Here is a 13,959-nt window from a genome sequence, read left to right on the forward strand (position 1 = left end):
GTCCGGTAGACTTTCGCTTTCAGTGCCGTGATCAACAGTTAAATTAACTCCAAGATGATTGCACACAAGACTAGGCTACAAAATATGGGAAGCGATTCCACTGTACACTTCTGCCAGACACTTCTTTCTCAAAGCTAAAGTAGGTCAGGGACGTTAGTGTTCAATTAATCAGTGTGTTGTGGGTAGCACATCCAGGGTAGAACTCTGTATCCAGCAAGTTGGAAAAAATTATTCTGCCACATTTCAGGGCAGAGAATACAATTTTCATTCATTCACACATGTGGGATAACAGGCCAGCCAGGCATGCAATATACCTCACTGTTTTTTCTCGGATTGGAACCTGAGAGAACGGTTTTACTAGGGGGCAGTGAAACGACTCAAATTTAAGCTAGCCTCATATACACGCACAACCTTTAATATCGAGTTAATGAACTAAAATTCAGACGCACATTCACCTCAATGGATCTGAAAACAAAGTTGGTCTTTAGTAATCAGGCTGAAGGCTTCTTTAAAAATCAAACGACCTAAAGTAGGCTTTGAAATATACAAAAAATGTAAAGGATTCCAAAGTCAACTGTTCTGATTTTGTGCAGTTCTACCCCTAAAGCAGTTTCATGTTAACATGGATCAAATTGCAGAATGGGGTAAAAAGGATATGCCACTTTTAAATGGCACAATAAAAAAAAAAAACACCTGAAGTAGTTTGTGTAATTATGCAGTCAATAGACCCTATTCCAAAAGATTTCTGTCCAACCAGACTAAGTTATGTAATATTTCTCAAAGGGGCACTGTACAGACTAACAGAATGCAAAGACAAAATGAAAATATACAAACTACTCCGTTTCAGTTCACATAGAATTAAAGTGTTTTGGTGACCGCAGGTGTGTTCCAATAATTAAAATGTACTGATCGGGATTTGTCAGAATCTCTGCTTTCTTAACGAGTAGGACATTGATTCATTAGTGACTTTTCTGCCTAGCTAGTAGTTTACAAAATTTCCATTTTTAGGAAAGAACGAAATAACTGGATATAATGCAGATCAAAATACATACACACACATCATTTCCCACATGGGTTTCACAGTAATTTGACCAGAACAGAGAGCATACCAAACTTCTCCGCTTTTTGCAAAACAGTAAAAACACTCAAAATAATAGAAAAATAACAAACCGTCAGCTTAAATTGTTTTTTCTATATTTCAGTAAAATCTACTTGAATACACTTTGAAACAAGAGTACAACAAAATAGAATATACTTCAAATGTTGAATATACAAACTATTATAGTTCATTCTGAACACTGGTAACTTTCCCTCTTAACTTCAACTAAAAAAAATACAAAATAATTCCAGGTTTTGAACTACCTGACAAAAAAATATATCGCAAATTCATGCTGAGTGTGACCTTGAGTTGAAACTGAAATGTATGCGTGAGTGCTAAGCAAGTGACTGTCATGGTACAGGCAAGCGCAATAGTGCCAGCTGCAAACTTGCTCACAAGTGAGAAATTAAGACAGACTTAACTACCATACAAAATGTTACGTTTAATTCTAGAACAATACTGTGCTAGGTAATATGCTTTCTGTTTTAATTCATTAAAAAATGCTGTACACCAAACAAGCCATTAGCTTATTTCAATAGAGGGAACTGAAAATCAGTCTAAAGCTTCTATATCAAATTCTGCTTGAAAGCGGTATATTACAAATCTCTCTGGTCTGCTCCTGCAATGTAGCTTTTCAGAAGATCTTGAGCAAAGGTTGCTGCAGTTGCTTTTCTTCCTTATGCAATTCACATTCTGGAATAACTACTCAGCAGAGTTCTATGTAGCACCAATGAAGCGAGCACTGTGAGAACACAGCTGGGCTTTGCTAGTTTCCATGTAAGTTGCATCAGGATTTATCATTTGTAGCGCGGCATTTCTTACTCCCCTGCCCTCTTCCCACCCGTCCTCCACTGTAATAAAAATATAACAAAATACTCTCTTGCAGAATCAACTTTAGTGTTTCCAGTCCTTAGTGTGTCTTGATATTGTAGTGAACTGCTTGGTCCCATATTTTGTATATACTACAGCTTTCTATGTGTAGGCTCTCATCTAGTTCCACTAGCAACAGTAGGAGGCAGTGGGGTGTGGGGTTTGTCGACATCTGAACAGGCAGTTCCATTCCCATTGAAACATGGGACAAGTAAAACACATTCCAGTCAGTCTTTTGGCCATAACCTTTGCTATTTTACATGCGTTTTGTTAAAATGCCACCATTCCTCGCTACAGCTCTTTCTTTTCAACCCAAACAATGCATTTTTACATTAATATGAGCAGATTCACAAGTTTGTTCAGTTGGTAGACAATGTTGCTTCTTTTAAATGTCGGACCTTTCTGTTCCTTCCGTTTTAACAGTTACTGGAAGGGCAATACCAGACGGCGTGCTGACTACTACCACATGTGTCACAGTCTTGCTGCCATCAATAGGGCTCTCCTCTTTCAATGGCTGCAGGGGTTTTCCGTCACCTTCTTGGCGGACACACACTGAATCAGTCTTTATGTCTGACCCTCTGAATACTGCACTGAACACCCGAGGAGTCTGGCAAGCGGCCGGCTGACTGGGAACAGACAGCCGCATGAGTGGTGTTGCATGTGCAAGGGACATGGGGTTAAGTGCTCGCATGGCCAATGGGGTTCCCATTATGTTAATACTTCCAGATGCAGGGAGACCGCTTTTAGCTTGCAGTTGATGACAATGCGCCAGCTGTGATGCCGGGATGGTGATGATTTTGGCAGGCTGCATGGTGATTTTGTCCGTGCTGTCAGCAGAAGCGGACATCATTGTCGGGATTGTCTGAATTACAACCTTTGGAGCATTGCCAGTTGTTGGGCTGGTGCTGGTTATAAGCTGCGACCCTGTATTCATTGGCTGCATTGCCAACGTTGAGATTTTCTGACCCAGAGACGTCATCACGACCGGCACTTGCATCGCTACACGGAGAGTCCTGCATGATGAAGGAAAACAATAGTTTTAGACTTCTATTTTATCCTAAGTTCATAAAAAATGCATCAAGTTCATAACTTGAAAAACTCTCTCACTACAGTCACTTTTGCACCATCGTGATCAATGGGTCATCTGGATTAGTCTCTTGGGTTTACAAACAGCAACTGAAAAAACGGATCCTAGCAACGATTAATTGCAAAGCAATACACAAGTAACAAGCTTCAAGTTAGTATTAAATTCTAGATGTGTGTCAGTAAGTAAATATATCTGCAAATACTCTATAAAGAATAGCAGTGAGGAGGTTGTAAAGTGGCAAAGCCGCCACAGACTGGTTGGCCACTTATCATTAAAGTGTACTAAGCCAACAACTAGTTATAAAAGTTAAGAAAGCCAGCAACAAGCTGGCTAAAGATTCATGAACTGAATTTGCCAAATGCGAACTCGAGTAATTTCTATTATCAGTATTTATCCTTTGGATCTGTAAACCAGTGATGAAGCAGCCCTGAAAGTAGTGACTTGAGGTAAAGAGTGGTCTCGGGTACCCTGTATGAACATTTCACAATGACCCAAATGTCGAATATTTTCAGATGAAAATGCTTTGAAATAGCCATATACCTAATCTACCATCCTTTCGCTTGTGTACTCGACTCACCTGCAACCTTACTTGCGCTTTTTAATAAAAACCTCTAATGCTGAAAAGCCTGCAATACACTAAACGTTTATCAAACACAAAGCCATATTCTTTCCAATCCCAAGGTCTAACCATGAATTCAGTTCATATCAGTGCACTGCACATGAAATTATACTACTGGTTCTTATTCAACCAGTCTTGTACATTCCCTCACTCTAAAATTAATATCTCTTTTGCTCGAGGTTCCTAAATCGCACAATGCAGGAGAATCTTCTGCACATGCCAAGTTTCTTGGATAGGAAAACGAATGACTCGAAATGTAAGCATGTAACGATTAGGTTATTAACGGCATTGATAACCTCCTCGATCTATGCACAATATATGAAATTCAATTCAGGAAACTAGTAAAAAACAAATCTCAAAATGTAATGTGTGAAACAGACATTTAATTGTTTTTTTCGAGGTGGTATCAGGTGGAGCAAGATATTGTTCTTTTAGTAGTAACTTTCAATACAAGTGTGACACCGAGGTGAGTTTGTCCATATAGCCATGCCATACTTCAAAAATAACTGCAACCCCACGCTCAATCTACTATACCATCACTGGTCTACCATGGGGCTTAATTTTCCAACGGAGTCCATCCGTACTGCCTCTTAAATCTCCTACAGTTGCCAGAATAGAAGGCTCAAAACAGCTTTTTTTTTGCACGAGTAGGAAGCACTCAACTACATATTGATGTTTGGTACTGCACTGGGCATGACATAACCAGAGTCATAAGTGCCACCCTGGCAGAGCCTTGACGGTTTTTCCACACCTTTAGAGTCGAAGATGATGACATCGAAATTGACAATTTTATGCACTGTACCAAAATTGACCTTATTAACCAAATTATGCACTCCACCCATGATGGGGAGGTGGGTGGGATGGGCAAGGAACCTGCAGGTAAACAAAGTATACAACAGAACGATCCTTATCAAAGGTAAGTAACAGTACTTAAAACTAAAGATTCCTTGCTTATTGAATAAATACCAAACAAGTATCCCCATGGAGAAATGTCTGAGGAGAAAGTCACACCAAAATGTTTTGCATAATTGATCTGACAAATGACCACCCCTGCAAACTTTTGAGTGGAGACAATAATGTCTCGTGGTGAAAGTGGGAACCAAAGCCTACGTCACAGCCTGAGAGATGCCCAAGACGACACACCACTAGACAGTTGTAAAGAAGCAGTTTTTGCCTTAGTGAAATGGGTCCTGGTGTCATCAGGAGGTACCTTTTAACTAAGAGCTAAACAGATTTCTGTATAAAATACAAGATGCCTGGAACACACCATTTCCCAAATTTTCTCTTCCTTTTTTGTTTCTGTCAAGCTATCTATCCAGTTTCTGGGACCTGTCCATAAAAAACATAAGAGGTTTGCAAGGATCCATTCAATGGAGCTACTCTTCCTCTTTGGTGGGTTTAGGAGGTTGACCAACTCTACCACGTCAAATAGGTAGCCAATCTTCAGAAGAAACAAAGCTTTGTCCTGAGAGCATGTTTATCCAAATAGAAATAAAGGCGTGAAGACCAGACAAAGCCTGCAGCTTGCTAACAAGGTGAGCCCAAGTGACAGCAACCAAAACACTGTCTTAATAGTGAACAGCTGCAATGGACGGCTATGCACTAGTTCAAACGGAGCCCTTCCTCCACCAGGAATAGGAGTACCAAATTAATGACCCACTTAGGCATTCTGAACGCTGACAGAGAACACGCAAGTCAACCCTTTGAAATGCCTCATGACAATCGGGCGCTTGAACCACAAAGGATTGTTAGGTGAACAAAAAGTCAGACAAGGATGAAGGTACTCTTTAACTGTGCCCACAGCAGATTAAAGACAGAGCAAAGGTCAACATATCCAAAAGGCACTCTTTAAGAGGATCCATGTTCTCCATAGCTCACCAAGTTACACACTGGGACCAATGTAACGGAGCTGTGTACCATACACTTGCAGCCAGTCTAGACGAAAAACCAAGGTCATCTTTGCACGGCCCTGATGCAGTTTCCTGACAACAAGAGAAATCCAAGGAATGGGAAGTAACACATAGTGTAGTATAAACTCCCCTAGGTTGAGTGTAGCCATCATGGTGCTCGGGAACTCGAGCTGTTGAGTTAACAGCCCATGTACTCTCAATCGCTTCCCTGGCACTTACTATATGAAGAATAGACTGAAATATTGTAGGAGCATATCTGCTCATGCAGATATGCCCATACCCGAGATAGGATGCAACCTGCCTTAGGGCTTGTAAGGCCTGCCAGAGGGGTGACCTATCCATACCTTAAGATGTGCGGCTTTGACATGGCACAAAGGCAGTGTGCCATGTCGACTTTGTCTGCACCAAGGTGTGCAGGCTGCAGTGGTTGTTTGCATGGCCTTAGTGAAGGCTCCTAGGGAACCCTCTTCAGTACCAACGCCCTAGGGATCTAAATAGAGGGGGGGGGTCTGAAGTTGCCAATCGTGGGACAGTTTTAGGGAAGGAGATCTGGCACAGTGGACCTGGTTGGCAGAGGCCCTGTGCACTTTCAATCGAAACCATATCAATTTCCAGGCGCAAAGTGGGTGGCTAACCATATCAAAAGAGGCACCTTCTCACATTGAGTCTCATTTTGTGACTCTATATGTACAACATATGCTTAACACTACCCTTTGATAAGCCTAAACTGCTTGCCCACACTACCACAAGAGAGAGTATTTGGGATTATTAATGTAAGCCCTGTAAGCCAATATGGGTCGTCTGGACATTCTACATAGTGTACAGTATTTTGGTATACTATATAAAAAGCCAGCTTTCTGCACTGCCTATTACAATACATTTCATAACAGCAGCCAATGAAGCTTTCTCAGCTCCATATAGCCTTGATGAGGATTAGACTGTCTGGACATAAAGATAATATAACAAAGTACGAGAGACCCCCCCATTCCCAATAATTACAGTGCTTGGCGCCGATCGTAATGGCGACGTAGCTCCGGCAGGGCCCGCAGCGATACACCCCTAATCCGGCAGTAATCCGCAACCCCTGAAAAGGTACTGGTGCCGTTTGGACCCCCATACCTGCGGACCGGTGGTGGGTAGAATCTCACCGCTCCAGACGTACGCAATACAACAAAATCCGAGCCGCTGCGAATCAGCGTAACGCGGACCCGATATCGACGGCGGAGTCTCGTTGCAGACAGCGGGACACTGAGGCTGAGGACCGCGGCTTCAGGCCTGCAACAGCTGCACACATCCCAGCCCTGGAAACGCCCCGCAACCACACGAACTGGACGAAATAGCCAGCGGCCAAGCGCTGAGGTGAGACCAGAGAGGGGGGAAATCACTGGCGATCACCCCCCCCCCCTAGTGTGGGGCACGCATAGCACCAGAAAACTGAGATCTGCATGGTACACGAGAAAGGGGCAGCCAGTCGGGAGACAATACATCAAACACAGTAGAGAGGAAGACCGGGTGAGTCCTGTGCGGGATAAGCCACGCTGAAAAGTGCGAAACTAAGCGCCAGCCACTGCATGCTCCACCTTCAGCAATAGACACAGCAAACCTGGCAAGGGTGGAGCAAAGGAATTGGCGAACGGCGACACTGGAGCGGACCTCCGACGGGGGCTGCGGGGAAGCACCCAACAAGAAGCGATAGACGCGGCATACCACCGGCAAATAACGAAGCGGCAGTGGGGACGAGTCCGCAATCCGGGGAGCCACTAATAAGAAGCGGACCGCTCAAGTACTGCACCGAGACCCCTCCCCTCCCCTAATTACTGGGACATCACAACTGCCACGCAGGAATATCGCTGCCCTTCATCGCGAGACCACCCCGGTATAGGACAATTGAAAAGCTGAAATGCGGTGGTGGTCCAGACAACTTCTCCGTATCAACATGACGAAGCCGAAGAGCGGGACTACCGCCATCCAGGCTAAGAAAATGGATACATACGCAGTACCACGACAGCTCACGACTGATACTGGGGTAAATGAGGAGGCCACACCAGCGGAAGAGCCTTCACTAGGCTCAATAATGGCAGCAATACAGGCAGTCGGAACTAACCTGGAGACCAAAATAGACAAGTTCACGATCGAAATGAACCGTATGCGGGCCAACATGTGGAAGACGTCTGAAATAGTTACGGCCACGGAAGAAAATGTAAGTGAGTTACAAGACGTCACACGTGAATTGGAGAAAAAGGTGCAAAAACTGGTTCACCAGCATAAGGAAATGGCACTGCACCTGGACGATCAGGAAGGACGAGCCAGTCGCACCAACGTACGAGTGGTGGGGGTGCCTGAAGGGGCGGAAGGACCCAGCGTAGACCTCTTCCTAGAAGACTTTATCCTTAATCACCTTAAACCCAAGAGACTCCTCCTGCTATTTTCTATCGAGAGGGCGCAAAGGGCTCCTATCCCGAAGCCATGGCCTGGTGCACCACCCCGCACTATTATTGCCCATATCTTGAACTTTCAAGACCGAGATGCAATCCTGCAAGCAGCTAGAGTGAAAGGAGATCTCCCCTATGATAACACGACTATCAGATTTTTCCTGAATTTCACCTTCAAAGTGCAGAGACCGTCGCTCTTTTGAAGGCATTAAACGGGCGCTCAGACAGAAGTCTCAAATATATGATGTTCTTCCCAGCTAAATTGAAGGTACTGGATGGAGAAAAATCCTGGTTCTTCATGACTCTGGACGACGCCCAACGATGGCTTGACGGGGGACCGGCTACGTCCCAACGCCGCAGAGAAGACACCGCCAACAGAAACGCCAATTCCTACTCCAAAGACACTGATCGCAGATTCGAAGACAGGCGATGCTCACCGTCAAGATCCAGAAGCTCCAGGTCGGGGAGTACTGGCAGCGACACTGCAAGCTCCGGGAAGTGAAGGACTGCAACGACGACAATGGTCGGTAGATATCTCACTTATTGGCCTGTCTATAATGGTGGGTAGAAAAGCTATGATTTGAATGCCTCAGCGGCACCCATGAACGAACTGGGGGCGCACAGTTTCAGTTGGGGACTAAAGACACTTATATGCGCCATTAGGGAAAAACAATGTAATTGGGATTGCTGCGGGCCCAGGAGGGAGAGACTATCAGGCGCCACACCGCACAATCCTACGTTTATGATTTATTCATTATTGGGGATCTTAGGCACTCTGCTATTGGGGAGGTGGGTAGTTTTGAACCTACTAGGCAGGGATGCAGGGAGGGGGGATGTGTTTGGGGGAGGGGAGAAGGGATGGGGAAGACATTACCACTATCGGTGTATCTCCTCTGTAGAAATGCTCATGTTGAAGTTCTAATGGTTATAGATCAGCAATTGTCACTGTATATTCACTTTCAAAATATGCACATAACGATTCTCACACCTCAACATGTCACAACGACGAACATACCCAATGGCATCACATGACCTAACAACACAGCGTACCATGAGACCAAAGCTGTTCTTCCTCTCTTGGAACATCAATGGCCTGCGGGATAAGATAAAACTAGGTTTGGTACTACAATACCCGAGACGTGTGTCTCCGGCAGGTACACTGCTACAAGAGCCGCACCTAACGGGCTCCACATGTAGGGCCCTTGATAGATGGGGGTTTCAATTAGTGTCGCACTCAGAGTTCACAACCGGCTCCCTTTGGGGGGGGGTGGGGGTGCGGATACTGATATGAAAACAGTTCCCCCTCATTCTCCATCGTACCTTTAAAGATGACCAGGGTCGATTTGCTGCAATCTCGATGCAGTGGGAAGGACGTACGATTAATTTTGTATCTGTCTACATACCACCTGCGCTACAAGCTCCCGCCCTACAAGATCTGGGCAAATTTCTCTTAACGTTACCAGAGGGAGACTTAGTAATAGGAGGAGATTTTAATATGACCCCAAACGACACACTAGATCGCACACCGACTAGCCCACAACATCGTGTTGGCTCACCTTTGGCCGACTTCTTAGATGCACATGGCCTGTTAAGATATATGGAGGTTTCAAAATCCAAATGCGAAGCACTACACATTCCACTCCGGCACTCATAACAGCCTTTCCCGTATAGACTACATACTTGTAGCAATAGACAGTTTGAGTAAGCTTGGCAGAGTCGCACATTTACCCAGGGGAATCTCAGATCACTCACCGGTTACGGCAGAACTACTAACACATCGCACTACTCAAAGTCGTATGTATCCTATATACCCGGGGTACCTCCTGAACTCTAAAATTAAGGCAGCCTTAATCAGGGCAACTTCCCACTACTTTCAAGATAATGAAGCGTCAGTCCCTTCCCCAGCATACAAGCCAGTAACAAGAGGTCATGCTATATCGCAAATTGAGGGACACAAGAAGGGGGAGAAACAGGATATAGAAAATATGGAGCATGAGAGAGCGATTGGAATCCCGGCAGGCGACAAACCCTACAGATGGGAGCGATCACACTCTCCGCATAAAAAAGACAGGAATATCATGAAAGTCTCTGAAACGCTGCCGTGTCCCGCATGACAGCCACCCAACACCGGATCTACGAATCCGGAGATAAAGCGGGTAAGCTCCTTGCATGGCTTGACAAAAGGGAAAAATCACATAAATGGATAGCACAGATTAAAACAGATAGGGGCAAAATTACATCGGACCCACAACTCATAGTGGACACACTGGCACGGCACTGTGAGCGAGTTTACACCTCCACGAATACAACCACCATACAGGAAGCACTCGCTATCCTTAAAGATATTCATATGCCTCGACTCACACCCCAAGAAGCCGACAGACTAGAAGTTAACATGACAGTAGACAAACTCAAAGTAGCTATCACTAAAATACAATCTGGGTAGGCCACCGGTCCAACTGGTATTCCATTGGAATTATATAAGTGCACAGCAGATAAGATAGCTCCATACTGGTTATGCATGTATGAAACAAGTCGAGAAATAGGGACACTCCCTAAAGACCAACGGTTAGCCACTATTGTAGCCATACATAAACCAGGCAAACCAGTGTAGGAATGCTCATCGTATCGCCCGATCTCAATCAATGTGGAAGGGAAAATATTAGCAAAAACGCTGGTGCTTCGACTTGCACCCTATTTCACCAAACTGATTCATCCGGACCAGTCCGGTTTCATGCCCGGTAGAAACACCGCACTAAATCTAAGACGCCTACACGGCGTGTTGGGCAGAAAACACTATACTGGAAGACGCCGCAGTCCTATCGCTGGATGCAAAGATGGCCTTCGATTCGGTGGAATGGTCCTTCCTATTCGCGGTACTCCAACAGCTAGGACTCGGGCCAAAATTTTGCTCATGGATACACTTACTCTACACCAACCCCAAAGCGCATGTAGTGGTGAATGGCCATATAGCAAAGGAAATCACCCTGGGTAGAGGGATGAGACAGGGCTGTCCACTATCATCCCTACTATTTGCATTAGCCCTAGAACCATTGGCGACCTGGATAAGGTGGGACCCTATGATACGAGGTCTAAAGTGGAGGGAGGAATGGGATGTATTACTATATATTACCTCGCCTACACGATCTCTTCACGCAATTCTTAATATCTGTGCTGTGTTCGGCTCGGTATCAGGATATGCCATTAACTGGGATAAATCGGTACTATACGTCCTACATGGAGCGCCCCCACGGTTGCCGAGAGACTGTAAGGTCCAGATAGTCATGAACAGTTTTAAGTACTTGGGCATTCATATTACCTCAGACCAAGACTCCTTTTTTACCCTCAACCTGCAGCCCCCCTTGCAAAGGCTGAAACGGGACACCAAACATTGGAGGGCACTACCGCTCACTGCTGGGCAGAGCGGCCCTCTTTAAAATGATGGCCCTGCCCAGATTCCTTTACGTCCTGCACAACACGCCATATGCAATCCCCGACACATACTTTAAAGCAGTGAACTCAGAAGTTGCGGCCCTTCTGTGGGGCGGCAAACCGTCCAGAATAGCTGCCCACAAATTGACGCGGAGTTGGTACGATGGCGGGATAGCCCTGCCAGACATAAAGGCATACTATTGGGCCTCACAACTCACAGTAATTAATCAATGGCTGCACGTTCCAGACACGGATCCCACATATCACCTAGACAGGATGACCCTGGGGGTTGGAGGGGTTAATAGAGCACTTTATGCCCAACGCAGAACCAGTAGCCTCATGGGCCCAGCGATGCATACTGTTCGTATATGGCATACGGTTAACAGACACCTGGGATGGACGGGCAGATTCACACAACACACACCCCTATGGGATACAGGCCGATTAGGAACATTAGGCAACAGCAAAGGGTTTCGAAACTGGGACCCGATTGGAATCTCCCGGCTGGGGAACCTTTGGCATAATGGAGAGGTGGTCAGTTTTGCCTATCTGCAAGATCAGTACAAAATGGCCCAGAGGGAACAGTTTAGATATATGCAATTTAAACATGCCATAGAGGCGGTCCTCCCTCCTGCCGAGACTACCAGAATCGTCACCCCTAGAAGACTGATTGCTCACGGACCACTTGTACAAGCGAGCAACTTCGCTAACATATAAAAAATCATCAGTAACCGTGCAGATCCACTTGACAGACTGAGGGAAACCTGGCAGTTAGAGGTGGGAGAAATGGATGACCCCGACTGGCGAGACCCCGTAGTGTCGCCTAAGGAGGTGGCAATCTCTTTAGACTACGACTGGTACAGTTCAAAATACTGCATAGGTCCTACTGCACCAGGGTGGTTCTACATAAGATGGGAAGGTCCCCTGACCCGGGTGGTCTACGGCAGTGTGGGGACCTGGGCACCTTCTACCACACATTGTGGGGATGTATGAAACTGGGACCGTACTGGGAGACAGTGATGAGGACCATTGCAGAGGTAACAGGGAAACAAGTTCAGCTGGAGCCTAAATGTTGTCTTTTGAATGTGTGGGGACCTACGGACTTTACACACGTCGAACGACAATGGGCAACGACAGGCATGATAGCCAAGAGGAACATTGAGCAAAAGTGGGGGGCCGAAAATATACCATCTGCAGCGCAATGGAGTAATGATATGGATGTTATGGTGGCGGAGAAGGCCACATTTATTAATAGGAAATGTCCCAAAAAATGGAGTAGAATATGGGCAAAATGGAATATGTATAGAGGAGATATATGCACCCCCCGGAGGAGGAAAGTGATTCAGATGATGACGTATAATAATGGAGGGTGATGGTGAAGTCATACGTTTCTAAATGTAATGAAATAACTATGATGAAGTGTTTTGCAGATGATAAATTGTACATGCAGATCTTTGTTGTATACAATAAAATGTTAATTAAAAAAAAAAATTTAATTACAGTGCTCTGTAGAGATGAACAGCCTCTGTTGGAGCATTTTCTGGTAGGTTTCATACGCACAATGGATAGTTAATTTGAGGAAACTTTCGTCATCAATCTGAGAACCGTCACAGATGTAGGGGGTGTTGACTTTTCTGCAGTGTTCAACACCTCCAATTATCATATATTCTTACAGCCGCTCTCATATCTTTGATTTTTGCAAAACGTCATGACTGAATTAAAGTGACTGAAGGACAGAATGAGAGCTACGTAACTCTATATACAAACATCTAATCCAAACCCGTAATCTTGGTAGTGCCAAACAGGCAAGACATCTCACATCTCCTTTTTATGAGATAATCCATGTATGGGCACCTGTATTCTTTAGCTCTCAAGGGAGTTTATGACAGGATGGGCAACTTTAGATTTAGTCAAATCTTGCAAGGACGACAACATCTATTCAGCCCAACATATATGACAATTGTCTCTGGCAGGGCTCTCCCATAGCCTTCCCTTGTCCCTCATTGGTGATGAGAAAAAGTACTCACCACATGTATTCACTCTCTCATTGATTTGGGAAAATCAATGAACCCGAGGATCTTCTAAAATCCTTGTGAGGTTGTAAAGCATGCAGAATGAAGAAACCAGAACGTTGCTAGATCTTAGGATGTTTTCGAATGTTTCCAGATCGCTCTGGCACTAGCACGGGCTGCCTACACAGAAAGCGATCAAGTTCAATGCATTCTATATCATGCACAAGCTCTATTATGGATAAGGCCCCAAGTTTGTGTCAACTATGTTCATAAGTATTGTCCACAAGCAGTCCTGAGATTGCCTGCTGAAGATTTGCTATCAGTGACCAGAATAAAGCATAAGAAATGCAGAGGCAGACCAGACCCTTAAGCACTCCAAGAACAGTGCTATGGAACAGCAGAGAACAGAAACTAGCCACAGTACATTTCTGAAGAAGTTAAAACATGGGTGTTTTCCTCCTGATGGAGTAGATGGAGTCTTTGAGTACTTAAGCGGGT

The 13,959-nt window shown here is 45.0% G+C and overlaps 1 protein-coding gene across 9 annotated transcripts in view; it reads right to left on the reverse strand.

Annotated features, from left to right (window-relative positions):
* Positions 1-1,177: 1,177 nt before the first annotated feature.
* Positions 1,178-13,959, reverse strand: part of ELF2 (E74 like ETS transcription factor 2) — a 593,917-nt gene continuing 581,135 nt past the window's right edge. For all 9 annotated transcript variants that reach the window (XM_085641518.1, XM_085641513.1, XM_085641515.1 and 6 more), the window contains one exon: positions 1,178-2,982. In XM_085641518.1, coding sequence (XP_085497644.1) covers positions 2,355-2,982 — 628 coding nt within the window. In that variant the 3' untranslated portion in view covers positions 1,178-2,354. The remainder of the gene's footprint in view (positions 2,983-13,959) is intronic.

This window comes from Triturus cristatus, chromosome 2_2 (assembly GCF_964204655.1).
Source record: "Triturus cristatus chromosome 2_2, aTriCri1.1, whole genome shotgun sequence".
Lineage (NCBI taxonomy): Eukaryota > Metazoa > Chordata > Amphibia > Caudata > Salamandridae > Triturus > Triturus cristatus.